At 40.8% G+C, this 24,644-nt stretch overlaps 2 protein-coding genes across 3 annotated transcripts in view; one reads left to right on the forward strand and one right to left on the reverse strand.

Moving 5' to 3' along the window:
• KIF15 (kinesin family member 15) overlaps window positions 1-13,199 on the reverse strand; it is a 64,458-nt gene extending 51,259 nt beyond the window's left edge. Inside the window, exons 1-4 of one of the 2 annotated variants that reach the window (XM_040246036.1) lie at window positions 13,122-13,199; window positions 6,286-6,328; window positions 5,608-5,791; window positions 2,621-2,697 (exon numbers count right to left, since the gene is read on the reverse strand). In XM_040246036.1, the coding sequence (XP_040101970.1) occupies window positions 2,621-2,697; window positions 5,608-5,791; window positions 6,286-6,328; window positions 13,122-13,140 (323 nt within the window). In that variant the 5' untranslated portion in view covers window positions 13,141-13,199. The remainder of the gene's footprint in view (window positions 1-2,620; window positions 2,698-5,607; window positions 5,792-6,285; window positions 6,329-13,121) is intronic. The other variant, XM_040246037.1, reaches the window with a different exon arrangement.
• Window positions 13,200-13,320: 121 nt separating this feature from the next.
• KIAA1143 (KIAA1143 ortholog) lies at window positions 13,321-22,673 on the forward strand. Its single transcript, XM_040246166.1, has 3 exons — window positions 13,321-13,508; window positions 17,455-17,599; window positions 20,726-22,673. The coding sequence occupies exons 1-3, from the start codon at window positions 13,401-13,403 to the stop codon at window positions 20,941-20,943; spliced, it is 471 nt and encodes a 156-aa protein (XP_040102100.1). The 5' UTR covers window positions 13,321-13,400; the 3' UTR covers window positions 20,944-22,673.
• The last annotated feature ends 1,971 nt before the right edge of the window (window positions 22,674-24,644 follow it).

Here is a 24,644-nt window from a genome sequence, read left to right on the forward strand (position 1 = left end):
ACTCCATGAATGTATCATAATTTATTGAACCAGAACCAATTGGATTTTTTTCCTAATTTTTTCTGTTCTAAATAATGCAGCAATTCTCCTAAATTCTACCTTTAAAAGATACTAAGATATCGTCATACTAAAAATAAAACAATTAAAAATAACCTTATGCTATAGGCTTATTTTGGGTAGTGTCATAATTTCTCAGGTACCCTGAGAAACAGGGGTAACAAACAAAATACAAAAATAAAAATTTAAGTTGAATATGATTGTCAGTTAGGATGATAAATGTGTTTAGCTTGGATTCATAGCACAAACATAAAATTTTGAGCTTACTTTTTGGTTCAATGCCCCAAGAGCTAGAAAACAGCATAATCTACTTGTTTACCTATTTCTTTTGGAAGCAGGTTGGAAATAAGTTCTTTAGTTAGCTCAGAATGAGAAATGGATATTGCTGAGTGCCCTACTTGAAAGTGAAGGGGACACTATTAACAGTAACTTTAGGAACTTCCTTGGCAGTCCAGTGGCTACGACTCCATGCTTCCAGTTCTGGGAGCTCACGTTCGATCCCTGGTCAGGAAACAAGATCCCACATGTCGCAACCAACAACTGGTGCTGCCAAATATATTAAATAAATAAATATTTTTAAAAATAGCTCATGAACCAGAAAGTATGCTCATTCAACCAATAAATCAATGCTCACTTCTCTCCATCTACTTCTCCTTTCTACCCTCAACTACCAAAAGTAATTTTCAAAGTAAATACTATGATTAGTATGCCTACAGGAAATACTTTGCAGATACATAATCTCTGGTTACTGGGGATTTCATTTTTGAGCTTTACCACTTAAAATATTCTGTGAGAAAAAATCCTTTCTTCTCTTGAGAAGAAATATGAGAAAATGGTTAAGTGCTTCACTGATGAAGAGAGAACGTTTAGTTCTGCTGAACACAACTGAAAAGCAAGCATGAAAGGCAAAGGGAAATTTTCAAGGAAGAAAGTGTGTGCAAGATGAACCCAAGCTTCAGACTTCTGGATTTTTATTTTTACTTTGAGCCTATTATGGATAAACCAAGGGTACATATACACACACAAAAATCAGCTATTCAAAATGAACTATATAATTCACTAAATTCACTACATTCTATTAAAAACTTCTGGTTATAGATAAAATTAAGAAGTCTGTTGCTACAAGAAAAGGAAAAAATAATTATAAAATTCACCCTGTATACCTGCCAAGATTGTCAGCTTACATTCTAATATTAAATCTAGAGCAATATTTGAAGGCTGCCAATACTTAGAAATTCACAATAATTGTGCACTTTATTTTGGCCGCACTGAGGGGTTTACAAGATCTTATTTCCCTTTCCCAGGCCACTGCAGTAAAAGCACCAAGACCAAATAACAGGCCCACCAGGGAATTCCCATCATCATGCACTTTCAATATATGTCTTGAAGACAGTTTGATAGTTTCTTATACTATAGGACCCAGCAACTGTATCTCTAGGTATTTACTCAAGTGATTTGAAAACTTACGTTCACATAAAACCCAATATTAGAATCTTTGTACTAACTTATTCATAATCACTAAAAACTGGAAGCAATCGGAGAAAGATAGAAAGAAAGAAAAAGCTATTGATGCATGCAACAACACAGAAAAATCCCAAATACACTTTACTAAGCAAAAAAGCCAGATCCAAAAGGCTACATATTGAGTGATTTCTTTGGAAAAGGCAAAACAACAACAATGGAAAATATATTAGTGTACCTGCTGTTGGGAGAAAAAGAAGTGGTTGACTATGAATGCAACAAGAGGAACTTTGAAGGGAAAGGGACTGTTCTCTTCAGTAGGCATGCCAAAAACATGACTCTGCAACTGTCAATACACTATGCAACCGTGCATCACAAAGGGTGACTAATAAACAAGCAAAACACATCAAACTAGGATTCAGAGACCCCAGGATGAAATGCATCTAACTGAATTACAAGTTCGTGACATACTGAATTGAAGGCAGTATGCAGAAAAGGAGCTGACCTAAGTTGACAAAATGAGGTTTTGATTAGAAATTGTAGGACTTGGGGGAAAAAAAGGTCTGTGCATCAAAAAAATGTTTCTCACAGGGATCCAGGCCAACAATTTGGAAACTGCTTTACATGTGTACTAGGGCTGAACAAATAAATAAATGGATGATAGCAGTAGGAATCCAGGTTTCTGTCAGCCAGGAAGTTACAGGTAAAAAAGAAAGGAAGGTTAGAATGAACCCACGTCGATTCTCAACCCTTGGATTAGTCAGACATCAGCATGAACTCAAGTTTAGCTTATTGTATATGTTCAAAAAAATCAGACAGGAACATAAACAACTGTAGATATGTGTCCACACATGACTCAGTGTATGTGCATATATTACCAAGCTCTGTCTGCCTAGATGGCCTAGAAGCAAAACACAGTCCTGCTGACACCTTTATTTTAGCTCAGAGAGCCTTGTCGGACTTCTGACTCACAAAGCTATAAGATAATAAATTTGTGTTGTTTCAAGCCACTAAGAATGTGGTCATTTGTTACAGCAGCCACAGGAACAAATAGAAGCACTTACTATCGTAACCTTGTATAAGAACACAGGGAACAACTTACTATGCAAAGATGGTACCATTGTAACCACTCATGCAAGACTCCACAATGCCTTTGGCCACAGTTGAGAACATAGACTCCTATAAATGTAAGCACCAAATATGTTAATATTTTACAAAAATGAAAATGTTTTCCCTAAACGCCATTCTAAAATATAATAAAACGTGTGTAAATTGTCATTTGCAATGTGAAGATTATATCTACTATACAAAAAAAAAGGCTAAAATATCTAAGATGATAAAACTGTAGACATAATTATATCCATTAATCTGCTATGCAATTATAGATTTAAACCCCACATCTAGACTTTATATAGAAATTAGCATGTTGCACACAATATTATACTGGTATCAGCATAAAATACATACCCCTATATGTTCTTCAGTACTTTTCCCACAAACTTTTATCTGATTTTTACTTTCATTTTTATATACAAGTAGATGCTTCATTAGAAAAGACCCTAATGCTGGGAAAGACTGAAGCTGGGAGAGGGAGACAACAGAGCATGAGATGGTTGGATGACATCACTGAGTCAATGGACATGAGTTTGAGCAAACTCCGGGAGATGGTGAAGGGCAGGGAAGCCCGGCGGGCTGCAGTTCATGGGGTCGCAAAGAGCTGGACAGGACTGAGCGACTGGACAACAACAGGTGCACTTGTATTAACACAGCAAGAATTCAGACACCTGCACTGTCCTGCATTAGTAGCCATGAGTCACATATGGCTACAGAGCACCTGAAATGTGTCTAGTTCAATTTCAGATGTGTTGAAAATATAAAACAACCATCAGTTTTGAAAGGTTGAACATGAAAAAAAGAATGGAAAATATCTCATTGATAACTTCCTTTACGTTCATTACATGTTGAAATGCATTCTAGATATACAAGGTCAAATAAGATATAGAATTAAAATTAATTTTACCCATTTCTTTTTAATTTTTTAAAGACCTTGGTGGTCCAGTGGTTACAACTCAGTGTTCTCACTTCTGAGGGCCCAGGTTTGATCCCTGGCCAGGAAACTAAGATCCTGCAAGGTGTGCAGAACAGCCAAAAATGTAGCTATTAAAAATTTTTAAATTATTAATATATATGTGACTCACCTTCTATTTCCATTTTTCAGACATGTCCTAGATGAAGAAAGATCTAAAAATCTATGTCTCACCAAAAACACAAATCATGTGTATTATGAGGGAACAAACAATATGTGTGATGTCCAATGCAATAAACATTAGCCATATGGGGCTATTAAAGTCAGGTCCTCAGACACACTATTCATATTTCACATGTGACTAGCCACATGTGGCTAGGACATCTGAGAAACTAATAATCTGAAAAGGTGAGTTTTAAATTTTAATTAATCTTAATTAAACTTAAACAACCATGTGTGGCTAGAGGCTAACGGAATGGACAGCACAGATACAGAACATTCCATCACCACAGAAAGTTCCAGTGAACAGTGCTGACTAGATTTTAACCAAATTGTTCTTAATTAGCAAAAGTTATTGAAAGCATAGTAATTATTTTTTGGCTGTGCCCTGCAGCATGTGAGAATCTTAGTCCCCCCACGAGGGATCAAACCCATGCACCCTGCAATGGAAGTGAAGAATCTTAAGCACTGGACCACCAAGGAAGTCCCAACACCATAGTAATCTTACATCGATCACTCTCTAAGTGGTTTTAGTCGCTAAGTCATATCCAACTCATTTGCGACCCCATGAACTGTAGCCCACCAGGCTCCTCTGTCCATGAGATTTCCCAGGCAAGAATACTGGAGTGGGTTGCCATTTCCTTCTCCAGGGGATCTTCCCAACCAAGGGATCGAAACCACATCTCCTGCTTGGCAGGCAGATTCTTTACCAGTGAGCCGTGTCGGAAGCCCTTGAATGTCTGTATCCTCCCTAAAATTCGCACGTTGATAAATAGTAAGCCCCAGTGTGACGGTATTTGGAGATGGGGTCCTTGGGAAGTAATTAATCATGAGTGGAGCCCTCATGATCCAGTATGGACACACCTTGGAGATACTGTAGGTTCATTTCCAGACGAGCTCAATAAAGTGAATATAGCAGCAGAGCGAGTCACACCAACTTTTTGGTTTTCCAGTCCATATCGAAGATAAATTTATACTATACTATAGTCTATTAAGTGTGGAACAGATTATTTCTAAGAAAACAATGTATATGTCTTAATATAAAAATACTTTACTGCTAAAAAATGCCAAGAGTTACAATAGTAACATCAAAGATTCCTGATCACAGATCACCATAACAAATATATAGTTGCAAAGGATATGGGGTTGCAAAGGAAAAAGTATGAAATATTTCAAGAAATACTGACCACAGTGTGACACAGGGACATGAAGTGAGCAATGCTATTGGAAAAATGATGGTAATGGAGCTGCTCAATGCAGAGTTGCCACAAACCTTCAATTATGTATAAATAAACCCAGTATCTGTAAAGTGCAATAAAACAAGGTATGCCTGAGTTCCCTTATAATAAGACACACAGAATTCTCTTTCCACCACATGAGGACACAGTGGAAGGAAGCTGTCTACAATCTAGAAAGTCCTCCTCACAAGACACTGGATCTCTGGCACTTGCTCTTGGATTTCCCAACCTCCAGAACTCTGAGAAATAAATGTTTATTGTTTAAACCACCCAGTCTTCTATTTGTGTAACAGCAGCCAGAACTAAAATATTCTTCTTAAACTAGGTAGTTCAATTTTACTTATCAATCATCCAGGGGTTCTCAAAAGTATACCTTCAATAACCTCCATCACTGGTTGGAGAGGGAAAGTAAAACAGGCTTGTCATTCTGTTGCAAACTTTGAAGGAGCCAGAAAAATATTTAATAAAATTAAATCTAAAATGCTAATGGAATATGTGAGCTTCCTTACTTGAGATTGAACTGATGAAATCAGAAATGAAATTCTCCCAAGTAACGGAATCTTGTATGCTCCAAATGAAAAGTGGAGCTCCCCAAATTATCATTACCTGAGTGGTGTCCATGTTGGCCACATGATCAAACATGAAGGTCTTAGGCTCAGGGTTGGAGTGCAGCCGGAGAGTCGTAGGAGAGAGCACAGATAAGCATAAGTTTTGCTCTCCATCAGCTGATCCAGAAGCCTCTGTAGGTGGGCGTATTCGTATGAAAACTTTGATAGCATCACCTTCATTACTAAAGACAAAAGACGGAGCAGCTCAATTTACAGGAGAAAAAGAATCTGAGCCTCCTATTGCCTCTAGTGTTCCTGTATCAAGTTTCCCCAACAAGCCCAAAATGTGTCAATTGATACTGACCTCTTTTCAAGAGTCACACATGGCCCAAACCCTTTACTGATCTGTAACTTCCTCTGATCTCTTCACAATTGCCATTTTCAAGACTTTACTCCTTGAAACTAACTGGAAGGTAGTTCCAAACTCTGGTTATCTCGGGTTTCCCTCTTAAAAGCAATAATAAACTAAGTCATTCTAAAGGAGAACTATCTTACTGATTCCATCTTTTAATCTGGAAGGTGAGGAGACAGGGCTAGAGAGGAGACGTGATTTTTCTGTATTTCCAAGTAGACGAACACTGAAACAAGGATCCCTTACTTACTACGCTAAACGGTTGTTTTTGGAATACCACATCCTTAATTCTTTTGGCCTCATTCTTAATATTTTTTCCCTTACCTTGGTTGGTTAGACTGATAGTTTGTCACACTGCGTAACTCAGCTAGAAAAAAAGATAAGAAGTCATTAAAGATTTTTTAGAGTGCAACATAAAAACCCCATTCTTCTAGCCTGTTCTTCAGTTGCTCACACTCATCAGTCTCCCTGGCATGGGCACGACAGGGGACAAGCCTTGATGTTCCTGCCTATTCTAACTGTGAGCAGACTGGTTAAGGGGTCCCTGGAGAAACTGAACCAAAAATGGCTTTCTCAACATAAAAGAACTCATTGTGGCTTAAGCTGTTTTGTGATCTAAGCCTGGCCCAATGTTTGCCCTTCAACAGGTCTCAGTAATTAATGATCTTAAGGGTGGGATAATTAATGATCTTGGCAGGAGAGGAGCTTCTCCACATTCAACGTCAGGAGGGGCAGCTGTGAGGAGATACCCTTCATCCAAGGTAAGGAGCAGTGGCTGAGCTTTGCTGAAGCAGCCGTGAAGAGATACCCCACATCCAAGGTAAGAGAAACCCAAGTAAGACGGTAGGTGTTGCAAGAGGCATAAGAGGGCAGACACACAAACCATAATCACAGACAACCAGTCAATCTAATCACCCAGACCACAGCCTTGTCTAACTCAATGAAACTAAGCCATGCCGTGTGGGGCCACCCAAGATGGGCGGGTCATGGTAGAAGGTCTGACAGAACGTGGTCCACTGGAGAAGGGAATGGCAAACCACTTCAGTACTCTTGCCTTGAGAACCCCATGAACAGTATGGAAAGGCAAAATGATAGGATACTGAAAGAGGAACTCCCCAGGTCGGTAGGTGCCCAATATGCTACTGGAGATCAGTGGAGAAATAACTCCAGAAAGAATGAACGGATGGAGCCAAAGCAAAAACAATACAAAGCTATGGATGTGACTGGTGATAGAAGCAAGGTCCGATGCTGTAAAGAGCAACATTGCATAGGAAACTGGAACGTCAGGTCCATGAATCAAGGCAAATTGGAAGTGGTCAAACAGGAGATGGCAAGGGTGAACGTCGACATTCTAGGAATCAGTGAACTAAAATGGACTGGAATGGGTAAATTTAACTCAGATGACCATAGTATCTACTACTGCGGGCAGGAATCCCTTAGAAGAAATGGAGTAGCCATATGGTTAACAAAAGAGTCCGAAATGCAGTACTTGGATGCAATCTCAAAAACGACAGAATGATCTCTGTTCATTTCCAAGGCAAAGCATTCAGTATCACAGTAATCCAAGTCTATGCCCCAACCAGTAACGCTAAAGAAGCTGAAGTTGAACAGTTCTATGATGACCTACAAAACCTTCTGAACTAACACTCAAAAAAGATGTCCTTTTCATTACAGGGGACTGGAATGCAAAAGTAGAAAGTCAAGAAACACCTGGAGTAACAGGCAAATTTGGCCTTGGAATATGGAATGAAGCAGGGCAAAGGCTAGAGTTTTGTCAAGAGAAAGCACTGGTCATAGCAAACACCCTCTTCCAACAACACAAGAGAAGATTCTACACATGGTCATCACCAGATGGTCAACACCGAAATCAGACTGATTTTATTCTTTGCAGCCAAAGATAGAGAAGCTCTATACAGTCAGCAAAAACAAGACAAGGAGCTGACTGTGGCTCAGATCATGAACTCCTTATTGCCAAATTCATACTTAAATTGAAGAAAGTAGGGTAAACCACTAGACCATTCAGGTATGACCTAAATCAAATTCCTTTATGATTATACAGTAGAAGTGAAAAATAGATTTAAGGGACTAGATCTCTTAGATGAGTGCCTGATGAACTATGGACAGAGGTTCGTGACACTGTACAGGAGACAGGGATCAAGACCATCTCCATGGAAAACAAATGCAAAAAAGCAAAATGGCTGTCTGGGAAGCCTTACAAACAGCTGTGAAAAGAAGAGAAGTGAAAGCCAAGGAGAAAAGGAAAGATATAAGCATCTGAATGCAGAGTTCCAAAGAATAGCAAGGAAAGATAAGAAAGCCTTCCTCAGCAATCAATGCAAAGAAATAGAGGAAAACAACAGAATGGGAAAGACTAGAGATCTCTTGAAGAAAATTAGAGATACCAAGGGAACATTTCATGCAAAGATGGGCTCGATAAAGGACAGAAATGGTATGGACCTAACAGAAGCAGAAGATATTAGGAAGAGGTGGCAAGAATACACAGAAGAACTGCACAAAAAAGACCTTCACGACCTAGATAATCACGATGGTGTGATCACTCACCTAGAGCCAGACATCCTGGAATGTGAAGTCAAGTGGGCCTTAGAAAGCATTACTATGAACAAAGCTAGTGGAGATGATGGAATTCCAGTTGAGCTATTTCAAATCCTGAAAGATGATGCTGTGAAAGTGCTGCACTCAATATGCCAGCAAATGTGGAAAACTCAGCAGTGGCCACAGGACTGGAAAAGGTCAGTTTTCATTCCAATCCGAAAGAAAAGCAATGCCAAAGAATGCTCAAACTACTGCACAATTGCACTCATCTCACATGCTAGTAAAGTAATGCTCAAAATTCTCCAAGCCAGGCTTCAAAGAACAAACAGTGGGCAGTGGTCCAGTTCCTGGAAGTCTCCCCCGATTCTGTGAAGTAACTGAAATAATCCTCCCACTCAACAGGCTATGAAATTACCCTGTCCATAAAAACTGACCACATGCCACATTTCAAGTCCCCTCACCTTCTGAGATGGTCCACACTCCATTTGTGGAGTGCGCTTATATTTAAATAAATTCAATTCTTACCTATCATTTTGTCTCTCACTGAATTCTTTCTGTGACAAGGCATCAAGAACCTGAGCTTCATTAAGTCCTAAGACCAGGTAAGTGATCACAGACAATAAAATTCAAATTCACATGGAAAAAAAATCAAAGAGCATCAAGTTACAGCAATCATATAATTATAAAAAAAGAAAAAAAAGTAGAAATGTCGGTTTTCTCCTGTTTATTTTTAAAAATTGTAAACAAAAATGTATATAATAATATGTATAAAAGGTATCAGGCTTCCCAGGTGGCGCCAGCGGTAAAGAACCTGCCTGCCAATGCAGGATATGTAAGAGAAGTGGGTTTGATCCCTATCAGGAAGATTCCCCCGGAGAAGTATTCTTCACTTCACTCCAGATCCCCACTGGATCCCATGGGGATCCCCAAAATCCCCACTTCAGTATTCTTGCCTGGAGAATCCCATGGACAGAGGAGTCTGGCAGGCTACAGTTGGTAGGCTGCAAACAGTCAGACACTACTGAAGCAATTTAGCATAGCATATAAAGAATCATAAGCCTTTGACTGTGTGGATCACAACAAACTGTGGAAAATTCTTAAAGAGATGGGAATACCAGACCATCTGACCTGCCTCCTGAGAAATCTGTATGCAGGTCAAGAAGCAACAGTTAGAACTGGACATGAAACAACAGACTGGTTCCAAATCAGGAAAGGAGTACGTCAAGGCTGTATACTGTCACCCTGCTTATTTAACTTATATGCAGAGTATCTCATGAGAAATGCTAGACTGGATGAAGTACAAGCTGGAATCAAGATTTCCGGGAAAAATATCAATATCATCAGATATGCAGATGACATCACCCTTATGGCAGAAAGCGAAGAACTAAAGAGCCACTTGATGAAAGTGAAAGAGGAGAGTAAAAACACTGGCTTAAAGCTCAACATTCAGAAAACTAAGATCATGGCATCTGGTCCCATCACTTCATGGCAAATAGATGGGGAAACAGTGGAAACAGTGACAGACTTTATTTTTTGGGCTCCAAAATCACTGCAGATGGTGACTGCAGCCATGAAATTAAAGGATGCCTGCTCCTTGGAAGAAAAGCTGTGACCAACCTAGACAGCATATTAAAAAGCAGACATTACTTTGCCAACTGGTCAAAGCTAGTCCGTCTAGTCAAAGCTATGGTTTTTCCAGTAGTCATGTATGGATGTGAGAGTTGGACTATAAAGAAAGCTGAGCGCTGAGGAACTGATGCTTTTCAACTATGGTGTTGGAGAAGACTCTTGAGAGTCCCTTGGACAGCAAGGAGATCCAACCAGTCCATCTTAAAGGAAATTAGTCCTGAATATTCATTGGAAGGACTGATGCTAAAGCTGAAACTCTTGTACTTTGGCCACCTGATGCAAGGAACTGACTCACTGGAAAAGACCCTGATGCTGGGAAAGATTGAAGTTGGGAGGAGAAGCAGACGACAGAGGATGAGATGGTTGGATGGCATCACCAACTCAATGGACATGAGTTTGAGTAAGCTCTGGGAGCTGGCGAAGGACAGAGAAGCCTGGCGTGCTGCACTCCATGGGGTCACAAAGAATCAGACAAGGCTGAGCGACTGAACTGATAAGGTATCATTGGATGTATAACATATAGAAACGTAATACGTGTATATTTCCCAAAATATCACAAAGAAGGTGAGTAGAACAAACCTGTAATAGACTAAGGAAATGAATAAGATGTAAAGTAATATACTGTTGCGTTTGTAACAATACATGTTAATGTGTTTAACAATAATACCAGGCATTCCCTGGCAGACCAGTGGGTAGGACTCTGGGTGGGTAGGACTCTGGGCTCTCACTACAGTGGCTGGGGTTCTATCCCTGATCAGGGAACTAACATCCCACAAGACATTACAGCCAGATAATAACAATAACAATAATAACACCACCAAAAAAGAGGATAAAAGGGAATAGGTCTATGCAGGAGTAATGTTTATATCACCGGAATTAAGCTAGTATAAATCTGAAGCTGATGCTGTTAAGATGGATATGTTAAACCCTAAAGCAACCGTTAAACAAAAACACAGTGAATGAAGAACAGAGGAACATAAAAGACATGAGACACACAGAAAAAGAAAAGTAAAATGGCAGCTATGAATCCAACCAAATCAAAAACAACACAGGAGTACATTAAACAACCTAATCAAAAGGCAAAGATTGTCAGACTATATGATGTCTTCAGGAAACACCCTTTAGATTCAAAGATACGCTTTCACTTTGAGAGTGAAAGGATGAAAAAAAGATTATCTCATGCAAACAGCCATCATAAGAAAGTGGGAGTGGCCACACAGGTTTCAGACAAAATAGACTTTAAGACAAAGATACTAGAGATAAAGAGGAACATTTTATAATGATAAAAGGGTCAGATCACCAGGAAAATAACACAGACAAAAACATATCTACCTAATAACAAAGCACCAAAATACAAAAACTGACAAGAAATGAACAGAAAACAATTTTAGTTGGAGACTATTAATAGTTGGAGACTTCAACAATAATCGTTGGAGACTTCAACATGCCACTTTGAATAATGACTACAACTAGACAAGATAGCAAGCCAATTAGTTGTTGCTTAGGGCAGGTGGGGGATGGGGAGGTAGCAGGTGAGAGCTCAAGGATATGAGATTTTTTTGAGGTGATGAAAAGATTCTAAAATTGACTACAGTGATAGTTGCACATATCTGTAAATATATTAAAAACCACTGAATTTAACATTTTATATGAGAAACTATATGAGATAATATGTGACCTATCTCAATTATCTGCTAAAAAAATTCTTTTAAAGAGGTCAGAAATGAGTACTAAATGCAGTGAAACTGCGATGAGAAATCTGGTATCAGATCTGGTTCTAGGGAAAAACTATAAAAATACATCACTGGGACATCTAACAAACGTAAACTATGGGCTGTGGATTCGACAATATATTTTCCATTAAAGAAACAGATGCTCTAATTATAGCACAGGCATCAATTCTCTTGCTTGAGTTCAGATTTATTGAACAAACACTGTGATTGTGCAGAAAGCACAATGAACATTTTGGTCCAATAATGTACCAATTTGTGCGCTAATATCCTCTGAATGCTGAAAATGTTAAAGGAAAACGAACATTTTAGATGGAAAAAGAGAGCATAATGATGTTTTAATGATACGAGCAACCAAAAAAGTAAGTGAAACAACATATTAGAAAAGAATTACGATTGACAGCTAAAAGCAATAATGTTACTGGAAGACTCAAACACCAAAAATTCACCATTTCTTTCATCTTCTAACATCACCTCCTTACCATTCATACCATTCACTAAGATACATCAAATTAGTCCAAAATCCAGTCCCTTGGCTTTAAAAACCAAGATTTCTTAAAGGGTTAGGCAATGTAAGAGGTGGGGCACGTAGCCAGGAACAGCAAAGGATTGAGGAACAGCAAAGGACAATGGAAGGTTTTATCAAAAGCAAAAACGACAGGCTCCCATCCGTGAGAAAAAGGAAGAACTTCTAGGGGTCTCCTTGAGAAGAAAAAACGGGAATGCGAGAATGTAAAGACACCACTGAATTCTGTGCTTTAAAAGTCTCCGATCTAAGAAGAGTCCACAGCGGACCTTCCAAAAGAGAACGAGGTGCACAGAACAATACAGTAGGTTCTCCCCTTCAGAAAAGTCAGTAATGTAGAATTAAGCAGCAAGTGGGGAGAGTGTGAGCCGACCCTCAAGTGAGGATACTAAGAGGCAGCCCCGACTGGGACTCAGGAAGGGACCAGCGACGAATGGAAGGTCCGAGAACGGGAGGGAAGAATCAGCACGTCGCTTAGGAGCGCCTGGATGACAGCTCTCCGTTTCGCTTTGCTGTTCAGCCCCAGTGCCTAGAACTGCGCCAGGCTCTTAGCGTGCGCCCAATACACAGATGGGAAGATAGCTGTTCCATTAATGTACTGTCTTGGAGAAACAGAGACGCCAAACACCCTCCCTCGCTGTTCTGTGCGCTCCTGCCCTTCACGGCCAGCAGGAAAGCTTGTGGGACGGAACGGGGTCACGAAGCTGGGGCTCCTCACTTACTTTTGCAGCCGGGCGCCATCGTGCCCTCAGCCCTCGGTCCCGAGACCTATGAAGCGAGAGTACTCCCTTCCAGCCGCGCACTGCGCGGGGATTCCGCCCACTCAAGATGGCCGCGAATTTAAATTTGGCGCTCAGGTCTGACGTTGACGCCAGCGTGGAGGCCGCCATGTTGCCCGGGCTTGGGTCAGGTGACGGGGCTATGTGACGTCAGGAGTAGGCGCCGCCGCCTCTCTACATTCTCCAGGCGTCCGGGAAGGACTGTTTTCCCCCAGAGCAGCTATGAGCAAGCGGAACCAGGTGTCGTATGTGCGGCCAGCCGAGCCGGCCTTCCTGGCCCGCTTCAAGGAACGGGTCGGCTACAAGGAAGGGCCCACCGTAGAAACCAAGGTGAGCCCGGGCCTATCTGGTTACTGCAGAAACGCTGCCGGCTCCGCTACTTTCGGCTTCTGCCTTGGAGGCCAAATACTGACGGGTCCCGCTTCCCACCCACGCTGGGCCTTCAGTCCGAGTGTCATCGGACCCCAAGCTGCTCCTCTTCAAACAACTACAGCCTCTTGCCCCCAGAAAGCTGTTGGTCGTTTTCACAGTGTTGCTGTGTTCTGAAAATGAGTTAACGCAGGTAAAGCGCCCCATCCTTGGTAGATAGTACTTTAGGAACGATCATTTTTCTGTCTCTTCATTTTCACTTGCTCATTCCAAAACCTGTAGTTAACACTGTAGGTGATAGTGTCGTCCCCCTGGGTTGGGAAGATCCCCTGGAGAAGGAAATGGCAACCCACTCCAGTACTCTTGCCTGGAAAATCCCATGGACGAAAGTGCCTGGTGGGCTACAGTCCATGGGGTCTCAAAGAGTTGGACACAACTGAGTGACTTCACTTTCCTTCTTTTTAATATCCTCTGACCTGCCTCTTGAGAAACCTGTATGCAGGTCAGGAAGCAACAGTTAGAACTGGACATAGAAAAACAGACTGGTTCCAAATAGGAAAAGGAGTACGTCAAGGCTGTATATTGTCTCCCTGCTTATTTAACTTATATGCAGAGTACATCATGAGAAACGCTGGACTGGAAGAAACACAAGCTGGAATCAAGATTGCCGGGAGAAATATCAATAACCTCAGATATGCAGATGACACCACCCTTATGGCAGAAAGTGAAGAGGAACTAAAAAGCCTCTTGATGAAAGTGAAAGTGGAGAGTGAAATAGTCGGCCTAAAGCTCAACATTCAGAAAAGGAAGATCATGGCATCTGGTTCCATCACTTCATGGGAAATAGATGGGGAAACAGTGTCAGACTTTATTTTTTTGGACTCCAAAATCACTGCAGATGGTGACTGCAGCCATGAAATTAAAAGACGCTTACTCCTTGGAAGAAAAGTTATGACCAACCTAGATAGAATATTCAAAAGCAGAGACATTACTTTGCTGACTAAGGTCCATCTAATCAAGGCTATGGTTTTTCCAGTGGTCATGTATGGATGTGAGAGTTGGACTGTGAAGAAGGCTGAGTGCCGAAGAATTGATGCTTTTGAACTGTGGTGTTGGAGAAGACTATTGAGAGTCCCTTGGACTGCAGAGAGATCCAACCAGTCCATTCTGAAGGAGATTAGCCCTGGGATTTCTTTAGAAGGAATGATGCTGAAGCTGAAACTCCAGTACTTTGGCCACCTCATGAGAAGAGTTGACTCACTGGAAAAGACTCTGATGCTGGGAGGGATTGGGGGCAGGAGGAGAAGGGGATGCCAGAGGATGAGATGGCTGGATGGCATCACTGACTAGATGGACGTGAGTCTGAGTGAACTCCGGGAGTTGGTGATGGACAGGGAGGCCTGGCATGCTGCGATTCATGGGGTCACAAAGAGTCGGACACGACTGAGCAACTGAACTGAACTGAAGCCTCGAATCTACAACATCTTTAAGAATGTCTTAGATCTACTTCTGTCCTTTGTTCTTACAAAAAAAAAAATATATATATATATGGAAAGCAAATACTTTTGATATCCTAGATCTGAATAGGATCATGAGAGTCAATTTCTATGCCCTCCCAAGCTCCTTCCTGAACTGATTCACATCAAAACCTGCCCTATCTCTTCTAATAGAAAGAGACATGCCCTTATGCTTAAGACATGTGTGGAGAAATTATTTAGCACTTTAGCATTTGCAGTAAGACCCACTCCCATGTCACCTAGTAGGACCCAAGATTGACTTAAGTGCAGTTAGTCCAGTGAGTATGTGTTAACCCCAGGCACTGGGCCAGACTCTAAAAGGACAAAGAGATGGATTTCCAGAATGCTATGTTCTTTAATTTTTAAATATTTGTTTGACTGCATTGGGTCTTAACTGTGGGATGCAGGATCTTTGTTGTGGCATGCTAGTTTCTCTCTAGTTGTGGTTCTGAGCTCCAGGGTGCACAGGCTCAGTAGTTGCCTCTAGTGGGCTTAGTTGCCCTGCATGGCATGTGGGATCTCAGTTCCCAGATTAGGGATTGAACCCACATCCCCTTTGTTGGAAGGCAGATTCTTAACCACTGCACCACTAGGGAACTCCCTGCCATGTACTTTAAACACCTTCCTGCCTGCCTTATTGCAACCTTCACAGGTCACCATCTCAGTGAAGCCCTTTGAACCTCCCCCTCAACAGCTACTCCTCTGTTCTTCTCTTCACTCCATCCATATCTTATCTGTAGTACTTAGCATTCTGCATTGCAACTGCTTGCTCTCCTGTATATCTCCATCACTAAATCTAATTCTTTAAGTATCTTAATCCATCTATATTTTCCTAGTACAGTGTCTGTGACCTCAACTAGTGTGTGAGAAGTTACAATGGTTAGATGACTGTGCTTATCACCCTGTTGGTCATTCATGAGTAGATTGACAAATGTTTCTTGTCCCTGCTGTTTGCCAGGCTCTGTGCCTTTAGACACAGAGAAGAAACACATACGGTGTTGCCTAGTAGAGTCAGGAAAACATTGATGACACAGTGTGGTACATGCCACCTGTGAGCTATAGACAATATGAAAAGAACAGGTGCGATCTCAAAAGCACTGCTGCAGGATTTGAGTCTAGAAGGCAGATTGATTAGGAGTTGGCCAGGGTCAGTGGGGCCTTCTAGGCCCTGGGAATTTACGCAGTGACAGGGGAGGCAGAGGAGCTAATATGTTCAGGGATCTGCAAAACTCAAACCTGTCTGGAGCCCAGAGGCCATGAGCATGGCAAGAAGATAAGACTGTGCTTATAGCTGTGGTTATTGACTCAGGCCAAATCCCGCAGGGCTATGATGCCCTGTTTGGGGGACAAGGAAGACTCTGTGAGAAGTGGACTAACCAGCTGTTTGAATACTGTGTGTTGAGTGTGCAAGCCTTGAAACCTAGCATTTCCATTCAGGGAATTCCATGTATAAGTTTGGAAAAGTGAACAAAAACATGCAAAAGTTTTATCATAGTAGAAAAAACTACAAAAAACCAAAATTTTTGCTCACAAAGAACTGATCAAATAAACCATGAGGTAACCATATATAGAGTTAAATAATAGTAATTTTTAAAAATAGATGATGCCATATGTATCTCAGGGTATTGTGCAAAGCGTTTTGTTTTTTCTTTGAGTAAAAAACTTGGGCAAGTGGAGCTTTTATGGTGTCTGATATTTTTCTTAAAAATCTCAGTCAATTAGCCAAATGTTACCATGTGTTACTTGTGTAAAGTGAGTAGATGGTTTCTGTTACATTATTCTCTGTACTTTTTTATGTTTGAGAATTTTAATAATTTAAAAAGAAAAAAGAAAGCAAGTCATATAGTAATATGTTTAGTGTCCTGTTTGTATACAAAATGTTTTCTATACCTCCACACTTTTATACCTTAGAACAGCTGATGGGATACCCACCATCAGCTGCTGGGAAGGAAGAAAGATGAGCAGAGAAGGAGGACCCTTTACTTGCCATTTCCTGTACTTTGGTGGTGTTTTTTTTGTTTGTTACGCTTTGAGAAGAGATGGAAGTGAAAAGGGTTGATGAAGAGCAGCGAGAACTGGAGCAGCCCAGCACTTCCCTGAGTAGACTGGGCATGGAACAGAGGGCCCCTGACATCAGAAACTGCAGGTTGGGGTCCTGCTGGGATGGAAACTGGTTCCCCTGGATAGGCACCCCAGAATAACTGGCAGGTGGACCTCTTCCCTACTCTGGCGAGGTTAGATTCTTAAGAGTTAACTTGAAAATTCACTGCCAAACACATTTAGTCAATAAGGTTACTCTTTTCACTCTACTGATTACAGTTTCTCACAGACAGTGGTTGTATTTGGTTCAGGGTTAGAACTAAATTTGTTGTGTTTGTGTTTTTTCCTAGAGAATCCAGCCTCAGCTCCCAGAAGAAGATGGTGATCACAGTGACAAAGAAGATGAACAGCCCCAAGTGGTGGTTTTAAAAAAGGGAGATCTGTCAGCTGAAGAAGTCATGAAAATTAAGGCAGAAATAAAGGCTGCCAAAGCAGGTATGTCTGAAAGTAAGCTGGTTTTCCCACCAATTTAACGTTAGGTATGAAATTATTTTATATAATGGTATGGTATGTTTGATATTTGTCCCGGCAATCTTGATTCCAGCTTGTGCTTCTTCCAGCCCAGCCTTTCTCATAATGTACTCTGCATATAAGTTAAATAGGCAGGGTGACAACATATAGCCTTGACGTACTCCTTTTCCTATTTGAAACCAGTCTGTTGTTCCATGTCCAGTTCTAAGTGTTGCTTCCTGACCTGCATACAGGTTTCTCAAGAGGCAGGTCAGGTGATCTCTTTCAGAATTTTCCACAGTTTATTGTGATCCAACAGTCAAAGGCTTTGGCATAGTCAATAAAGCAGAAATAGATGTTTTTCTGGAACTCTCTTGCTTTTTCGATGATCCAGTGGACGTTGGGAATTTGATCTCTGGTTCTTCTGCCTTTTCTAAAACTAGCTTGAACATCTGGAAGTTCACGGTTCATGTATTGCTGAAGCCTGGCTTGGAGAATTTTGAGCATTACTTTACTAGAATGTGAGCACATGAGTGCAATTGTGCGGTAGTTTGAGCATTCTTTGGCATTGCCTTTCTTTGGGATTGGAATGAAAACTGACCTTTTCCAGTCCTGTGGCCACTGCTGGGTTTTCCACATTTGCTGGCATGTTGAATGCAGCGCTTTCACAGCATCATCTTCCAGGCTTTGAAATAGCTCAACTGGAATTCCATCACCTCCACTAGCTTTGTTCGTAGTGATGCTTTCTAAGGCCCACTTGACTTTACATTATAGGATGTCTGGCTCTAGGTGAGTGATCACACCATCATGATTATCTGGGTCGTGAAGCTCTTTTTTGTGCAATTCTTCTGTGTATTCTTGCCACCTCTTCTTAATATCTTCTGCTTCTGTTAGGTCCATACCGTTTCTGTCCTTTATCGAGCCCATCTTTGCATGAAATGTTCCCTTGGTATCTCTAATTTTCTTGAAGAGATCTCTAGTCTTTCCCATTCTGTTGTTTTCCTCTATTTCTTTGCATTGATCGCTGAGGAAGGCTTTCTTACCTCTTTGTTGCATTTGTTTTCCATGAGGATGGTCTCCTGTCTCCTGTACAATGTCACAAACCTTTGTCCATAGTTCATCAGGCACTCTGTCTATCAGATCTAGCCCCTTAAATATGTTTCTCACTTCCACTGTATAATCATAAGGGATTTGATTTAGGTCATACCTGAATGGTCTAGTGGTTTTCCCTACTTTCTTCAATTTAAGTGTGAATTTGGCAATAAGGAGTTCATCATCTGAGCCACAGTCAGCTCCTGGTCTTGTTTTTGCTGACTATATAGAGCTTCTCCATCTTTGGCTGCAAAAAATATAATCAGTCTGATTTCGGTGTTGACCATCTGGTGATGTCCATGTGTAGAGTCTTCTCTTGTGTTGTTGGAAGAGGGTGTTTGCTATGACCAGTGCATTCTCTTGGCAAAACTCTATTAGCCTTTGCCCTGATTCATTCCATATTCCAAGGCTAAATTTGCCTGTTACTCCAGGTGTTTCTTGACTTCCTACTTTTGCATTCCAGTCCCCTATAATGAAAAGGACATCTTTTTTGGGTGTTAGTTCTAAAAGGTCTTACAGGTCTTCAGAGAACCATTCAACTTCAGCTTCTTTAGCGTTACTGGTTGGGGCATAGACTTGGATTACTGTGATATTGAATGCTTTGCCTTGGAAATGAACAGAGATCATTCTGTTGTTTTTGAGATTGCATCCAAGTACTGCATTTTGGACTCTTTTGTTGACCATGATGGCTACTCCATTTCTCCTAAGGGATTCCTGCCTGCAGTAGTAGATATAATGGTCATCTGAGTTAAATTCACCCATCCCCGTCCATTTTAGTTTGCTGACTCCTAGAACGTCGACGTTCACTCTTGCCATCTCCTGTTTGACCACTTCCAATTTGCCTTGATTCATGGACCTGACATTCCAGTTTCCTATGCAATGTTGCTCTTTACAGCATCTGACCTTGCTTCTATCACCAGTCACATCCACAACTGGGTATTGTTTTTGCTTTGGCTCCATCCGTTCATTCTTTCTGGAGTTATTTCTCCACTGATCTCCAGTAGCATGTTGGGTACCTACTGACCCAGGGAGTTCCTTTTTCAGTATCCTATCATTTTGCCTTTTCATACTGTTCATGGGGTTCTCAAGGCAAGAATACTGAAGTGGTTTCCTGACCCTGATGCTGGGAGGGATTGAGGGCAAAAGGAGAAGGGGACGACAGAGGATGAGATGGCTAGGTGGCATCACTGACTCGCTGGACATGAGTCTGAGTGAACTCCAGGAGTTAGTGATGGACAGGGAGGCCTGGCGTTTTGCGATTCATGGGGCCGGAAAGAGTCGGACACGAATGAGTGACTGAACTGAACTGATGGTATGTTTGAAGGAGATAATCCTAGTTCAAATTTCATTTACCAGATTTGTGACTCTGAACAAGTTATTTCACCTCTCAGTCTCGGTTAACTCATCAGTAAAATGGGGACAATAATTGTGGCCACCTTACTGGGTTGTTAAAAGGATTAAATGCAAATTTAAGTAAAAACATCCTGTTTTGTTTTTTTTTTTAAATAGCTGGTTAGGTTTACAAACTAGTCAGCAGAGGTCTGTTTAGTGCCTGAAGTGTGTTATGCTATATAGCATTTTATTCATTATTTGTAAGTTTTTATTACATTGCTTTAGGAGGAGAAGTTTCAAACAGTCACTTTTCAGAATATTTAAAAATACGGCATGATTATGGATAACCAGCAAGGACCTACTGTATAGCACAATATTATCTGCCCAGTGGTATGTGGCAGCCTGGATGAGAGGGGAGTTTGGTAGAGAATGGAAACATGTATATGTACACCTGAGTCATTCTGCTGCAGCAGCAGTATTACAGTATACTTCAGTAAATGAGTCTTTATTAGGTTTTTTATTAAGTGACTGCATGTCTTGTGGGTACATAGCTAGAGGGAGCAGAGAACAGGCTGAATTGACTCAAGGATATCCATAAATACAGTATGAGATTCTCTTGCCATCTCACTCTCCAATAAAGTCAAAATAATGAGAGAAAGAGTGTTTTAACTTTGTTTTTTGGTGCAGATGAAGAGCCAGCTTCAGCTGATGGAAGAATTATGTATCGAAAACCAGTCAAGCGTTCCTCAGATGAAAAATATTCGGGTTTATCAGCAAGCTCAAAAAAGAAAAAGACAAAAGAAGAAGATGAAATAAATAAGCAGGACTCAGTTAAAAAGAGCTCACAAAAGCAAATCAAAAACAGTAGCCTCCTTTCTTTTGACAATGAAGATGAAAATGAATAAATACATATTATGGACTTCTTTAAGAATATATGGGATTTTTAAAAAATAACATCTTTTTTCCTATTATAAAGTAATATAAGTTCATTGAAGAAAATTTAGAAAATTCAGAAAACATTCAGCAAGATAAAAATTGTATCTATCCATCAATACCCTTTTGACCTGAACTGCTAATTCTCTAACATTAACTACCATTAACATTTTATTTCCTGATGTTTGATGTGTGTGTATGTAAATTATATTTTTGTAACCAAATTTTTACTGTATTCTGTATGTTCTCTGTCCTGCTTCTCACTTGACATTGTACGTGAGCATTTTTCCAGGTCAGTAAAATTCAAAATCCTGACACTAATAACTACAGAGGATTTTGTAATTAAACAGCTCCCATGTTTTATCATCCTCTTCAGCAGAACCTCACTTTGGATGAGGGAAATGATCATGGGCCTAGTTACCAATACTTCCCCAGCTCCTGCTAAGGACAGCCTTGTGACAGCTCCAATAAATTAAGAGATACAAGTAGATCTTGAGCAAGGATCTAATACAGGGGACCATGATACAAGTTCGGATCTACTGTATCACATGGTGACTATAGTTGTTACATGATTAAAAAAAAAAAAAGTACAAGTGGAAATCTGCTTCTGTATATCTGATACAAAAGGACAGATTTGGCAAGCGTGAACGGTTGTCCTCTCTCCATCCTGCCTGGAGCACAAACAGGCAACCAAGAAGTTCCAGAACCATTTGGGGGATGAAAAAGACAGCCACTTGTTCTGGCTGGTATACTGGACAGACACCAGGAGCTTGGATCTTGATGGCATGCCTGGAGGATCTGCTGTACCAGCCTTGGACTTACTGATCCATGAGGATAAACACCTCCATAGTTGAACTTCAGTCGGGTTTCTGTGACATGCAGCCTAATGATACAATGGTAGAATGTGTGTGTATAGAAACCTCCAAGTGTATTTCTGATGATTTCCTTAGAATGAGTTGCTAGAAACAGAATTGCTGGATCAAAGTATTTGAATATTTCTAAAGCTTTTGATGCTTTCTTTCAAATTGCTTTCTAGGTAGGTTTTACCATTTTATTCATACCACCTACGAGAACCCACATCACCTTATCTCAGGTAACAGTGCACCACCATTGGACTGGCACCTTTACATTTTTGTCAATTTGATGTACTGAAAATGGTGTTTAATAGTCCTATTTAACCAGCATTTTGACTGACCAGGGAAGCTCAACTGTTTTTCATGTCACCTAAAAATTTTCCTCATTACAGCAAGTCCACCACAACTAGAGACTTATTAAGATCCCATTCTTCACCAGCCAGAAATCAGGAATTTCAGAGCTTCCATGTTACGAATTTGGTGCTACATCTGTCTTTCAGTCATTTTAAGACCTAATGTAAAGAGTCTCAAAAGTGATTCAAGTAAGTGGGCTCGCAAGTCCTGAAATAGGCTCTGTAAGTTACACAGACTAGTCCCAAAGCCATTCTGCAGTGCTATCTTTAATGTGTACCCAACTTGTTATATAAACCAGGATTTTTCTAGTCTGTATCACTGCTATATCTATTCTTGTACCAACACCCCACTGCTTTAATCACTGTAAATTTTAATATGTCTTAGGATCTACAGGTGGGAGTCTTGAGGACAGGGACCTTGTCTGTCTTATCTCTGTATCTTCAGTACCCAGAACAGAACCCAACATATTAAGAGCAAAATAAATACAGTGAGAATGACTGTTTCTCTAATATTTTAATAGGCCAGTGATTCTCAAAGTATAGATCCTGGACAAGTAGCATCAGCACCTCTGGGAACCTAAAGATGCAAATTTGTATGCCTTGTCTGAGAACCAGAAATTTAAGGTGTAGGGCCCAGCATTCTCTAACAAGCCCACTCGAAAGTTCTGATGCTCACTCAAATTTGAGAAATACTGATAAAGCCTATAGTAAGGGAAATGAAGCCAAAAATTTAAACAAGTAACATGGAAGACTGGTTAAAAGATCTTAAATTTAAAAATTTATCATACGATGAAGTCCTGACTGTAGGTGATACTTCTGACAATGTAAGTGGTACCAGCCAGGAAGCACATCTGACAAAAGCCCAAGATAAGGTAGAGTGGCAGGTGAGATATGCTGAGCAGCCTTCACAACACTGTTTCATCTCTGTAAACTGGTTTCTAAGAACAGTGGGTTCTGTTAACTGCAGAATCTAGTTTTCTGAGAAAGATGAGTGAGTTTGGGTCCAGAGGGGAGAGGATAATCCTCGCCCCCCCACCAGCCCCAGACTGCCTCTTTGCTTCTCATGAATGGACCAACCATATGCACAGGTTAGACAATTAGGCCAATAATGTGATCCCAAGGCTGAGGCAGGAATCATATTAATAAAAAGACAAGCCTGGGAACTTCCCTGGTGGTCAAGAGGCTAAGCCTCCACACTCCCAAAGCAAGGGACTGAAGTTCAATCCCTGGTCAGGAAACGATCCTACTTGCTGCAACTAAGAGTTTGCATGCTGCAACTAAGACTCAGTGCATCCAAGTTAGTTAACAAAAGACAAGCATGGAACATCTTGTGCCCCAAAGTAAGGAGGTCCTCAGGGAGTAATGGGGGTATGTCAAAAGGACGGAAAGAGGAGAAGGAATAGGTCTTCCTTGCAAAAGAATCCTAATTAATCAGTGTAGGAGGAATGATGGAAATAGAAAAATCACAGGTCTTCCTGGTGGTCCAGTGGTTAAGACTCCAGTTTCAATGCAGGGGACACTGGTTTGACCCTTGATTGGGGAACTAAAATTCTATGTGCTGTGTGGTGTGGCCACCAAAAATTAAAAAAAAAAATTGGCAAATTCCCCACAGTAATAAGTTCCAGTGGGCTGAATGGCAGCCTCCAAAGAGTTTGGTCCTAATTCCTCGGAACCTGGGAATGTTACCTCATGTGGTAAAGTTTTTGCAGGTATGATAATGTTCTCAAGAGAATCCTGGATTATCTGGGTAGGCTCTAAAAACCACCACACATCTCTTTACAAGAGAGAGGCAGACAGATTTAGACATAGACAAGAAACTACAAAGAGGCTGCGAATGCTCACAGCCACCAGGAGCTGTAAGAAGACGACGTCCCCTGAAGTCTTGAGAGAGAGAGCAGACCTGCCAATATTGACTTTAGCCTAACAAAACTGATTTCAAACTTCTGACTTCTAGAACTCTAAGAGAATACATTTCTGTTCTTTAAAGCACTGAGTTTGTGACAGTTTGTTACAGTGGCCATGGAAAACTAACACGTGGTGTTGGCAAGATTCATCAAAAGATATCAAAATTAGGGACTTCCCTGGTGGGCTGGTGGTTAAGACTATGCTTCTACTGCAGGGGGCTCAGGTTCGATTCCTGTTCAGGGAACTAAGATCCCACATGCCACATATCACAGCCAAGAAAAAAAAAGGAAATTAGTGGCCAGAAATATGCTGAAAAACAATATTTGCATAGTATCAAAGTATAGTTCCACCAGAGACTGATTAATTACAAAAGGAAAACTCGTCACTTACAGGGGAGACCAGGCAGGTGCCACACTATCTAAATGATCAAAGTAACATCACCAGGATACTGACACCATGACTTCCTGACATGACGAACCGAGAAGGGCATGTCACTTTCCAAAAGCCAGGAAGATCCCCCTAGGGCCTTCCTGATGCCCTTTTCAAAGACAGAGCTCAAGT

The sequence above is a fragment of the Oryx dammah genome, unplaced genomic scaffold (assembly GCF_014754425.2).
Source record: "Oryx dammah isolate SB20612 unplaced genomic scaffold, SCBI_Odam_1.1 HiC_scaffold_9, whole genome shotgun sequence".
Taxonomy (NCBI): Eukaryota; Metazoa; Chordata; class Mammalia; order Artiodactyla; family Bovidae; genus Oryx; species Oryx dammah.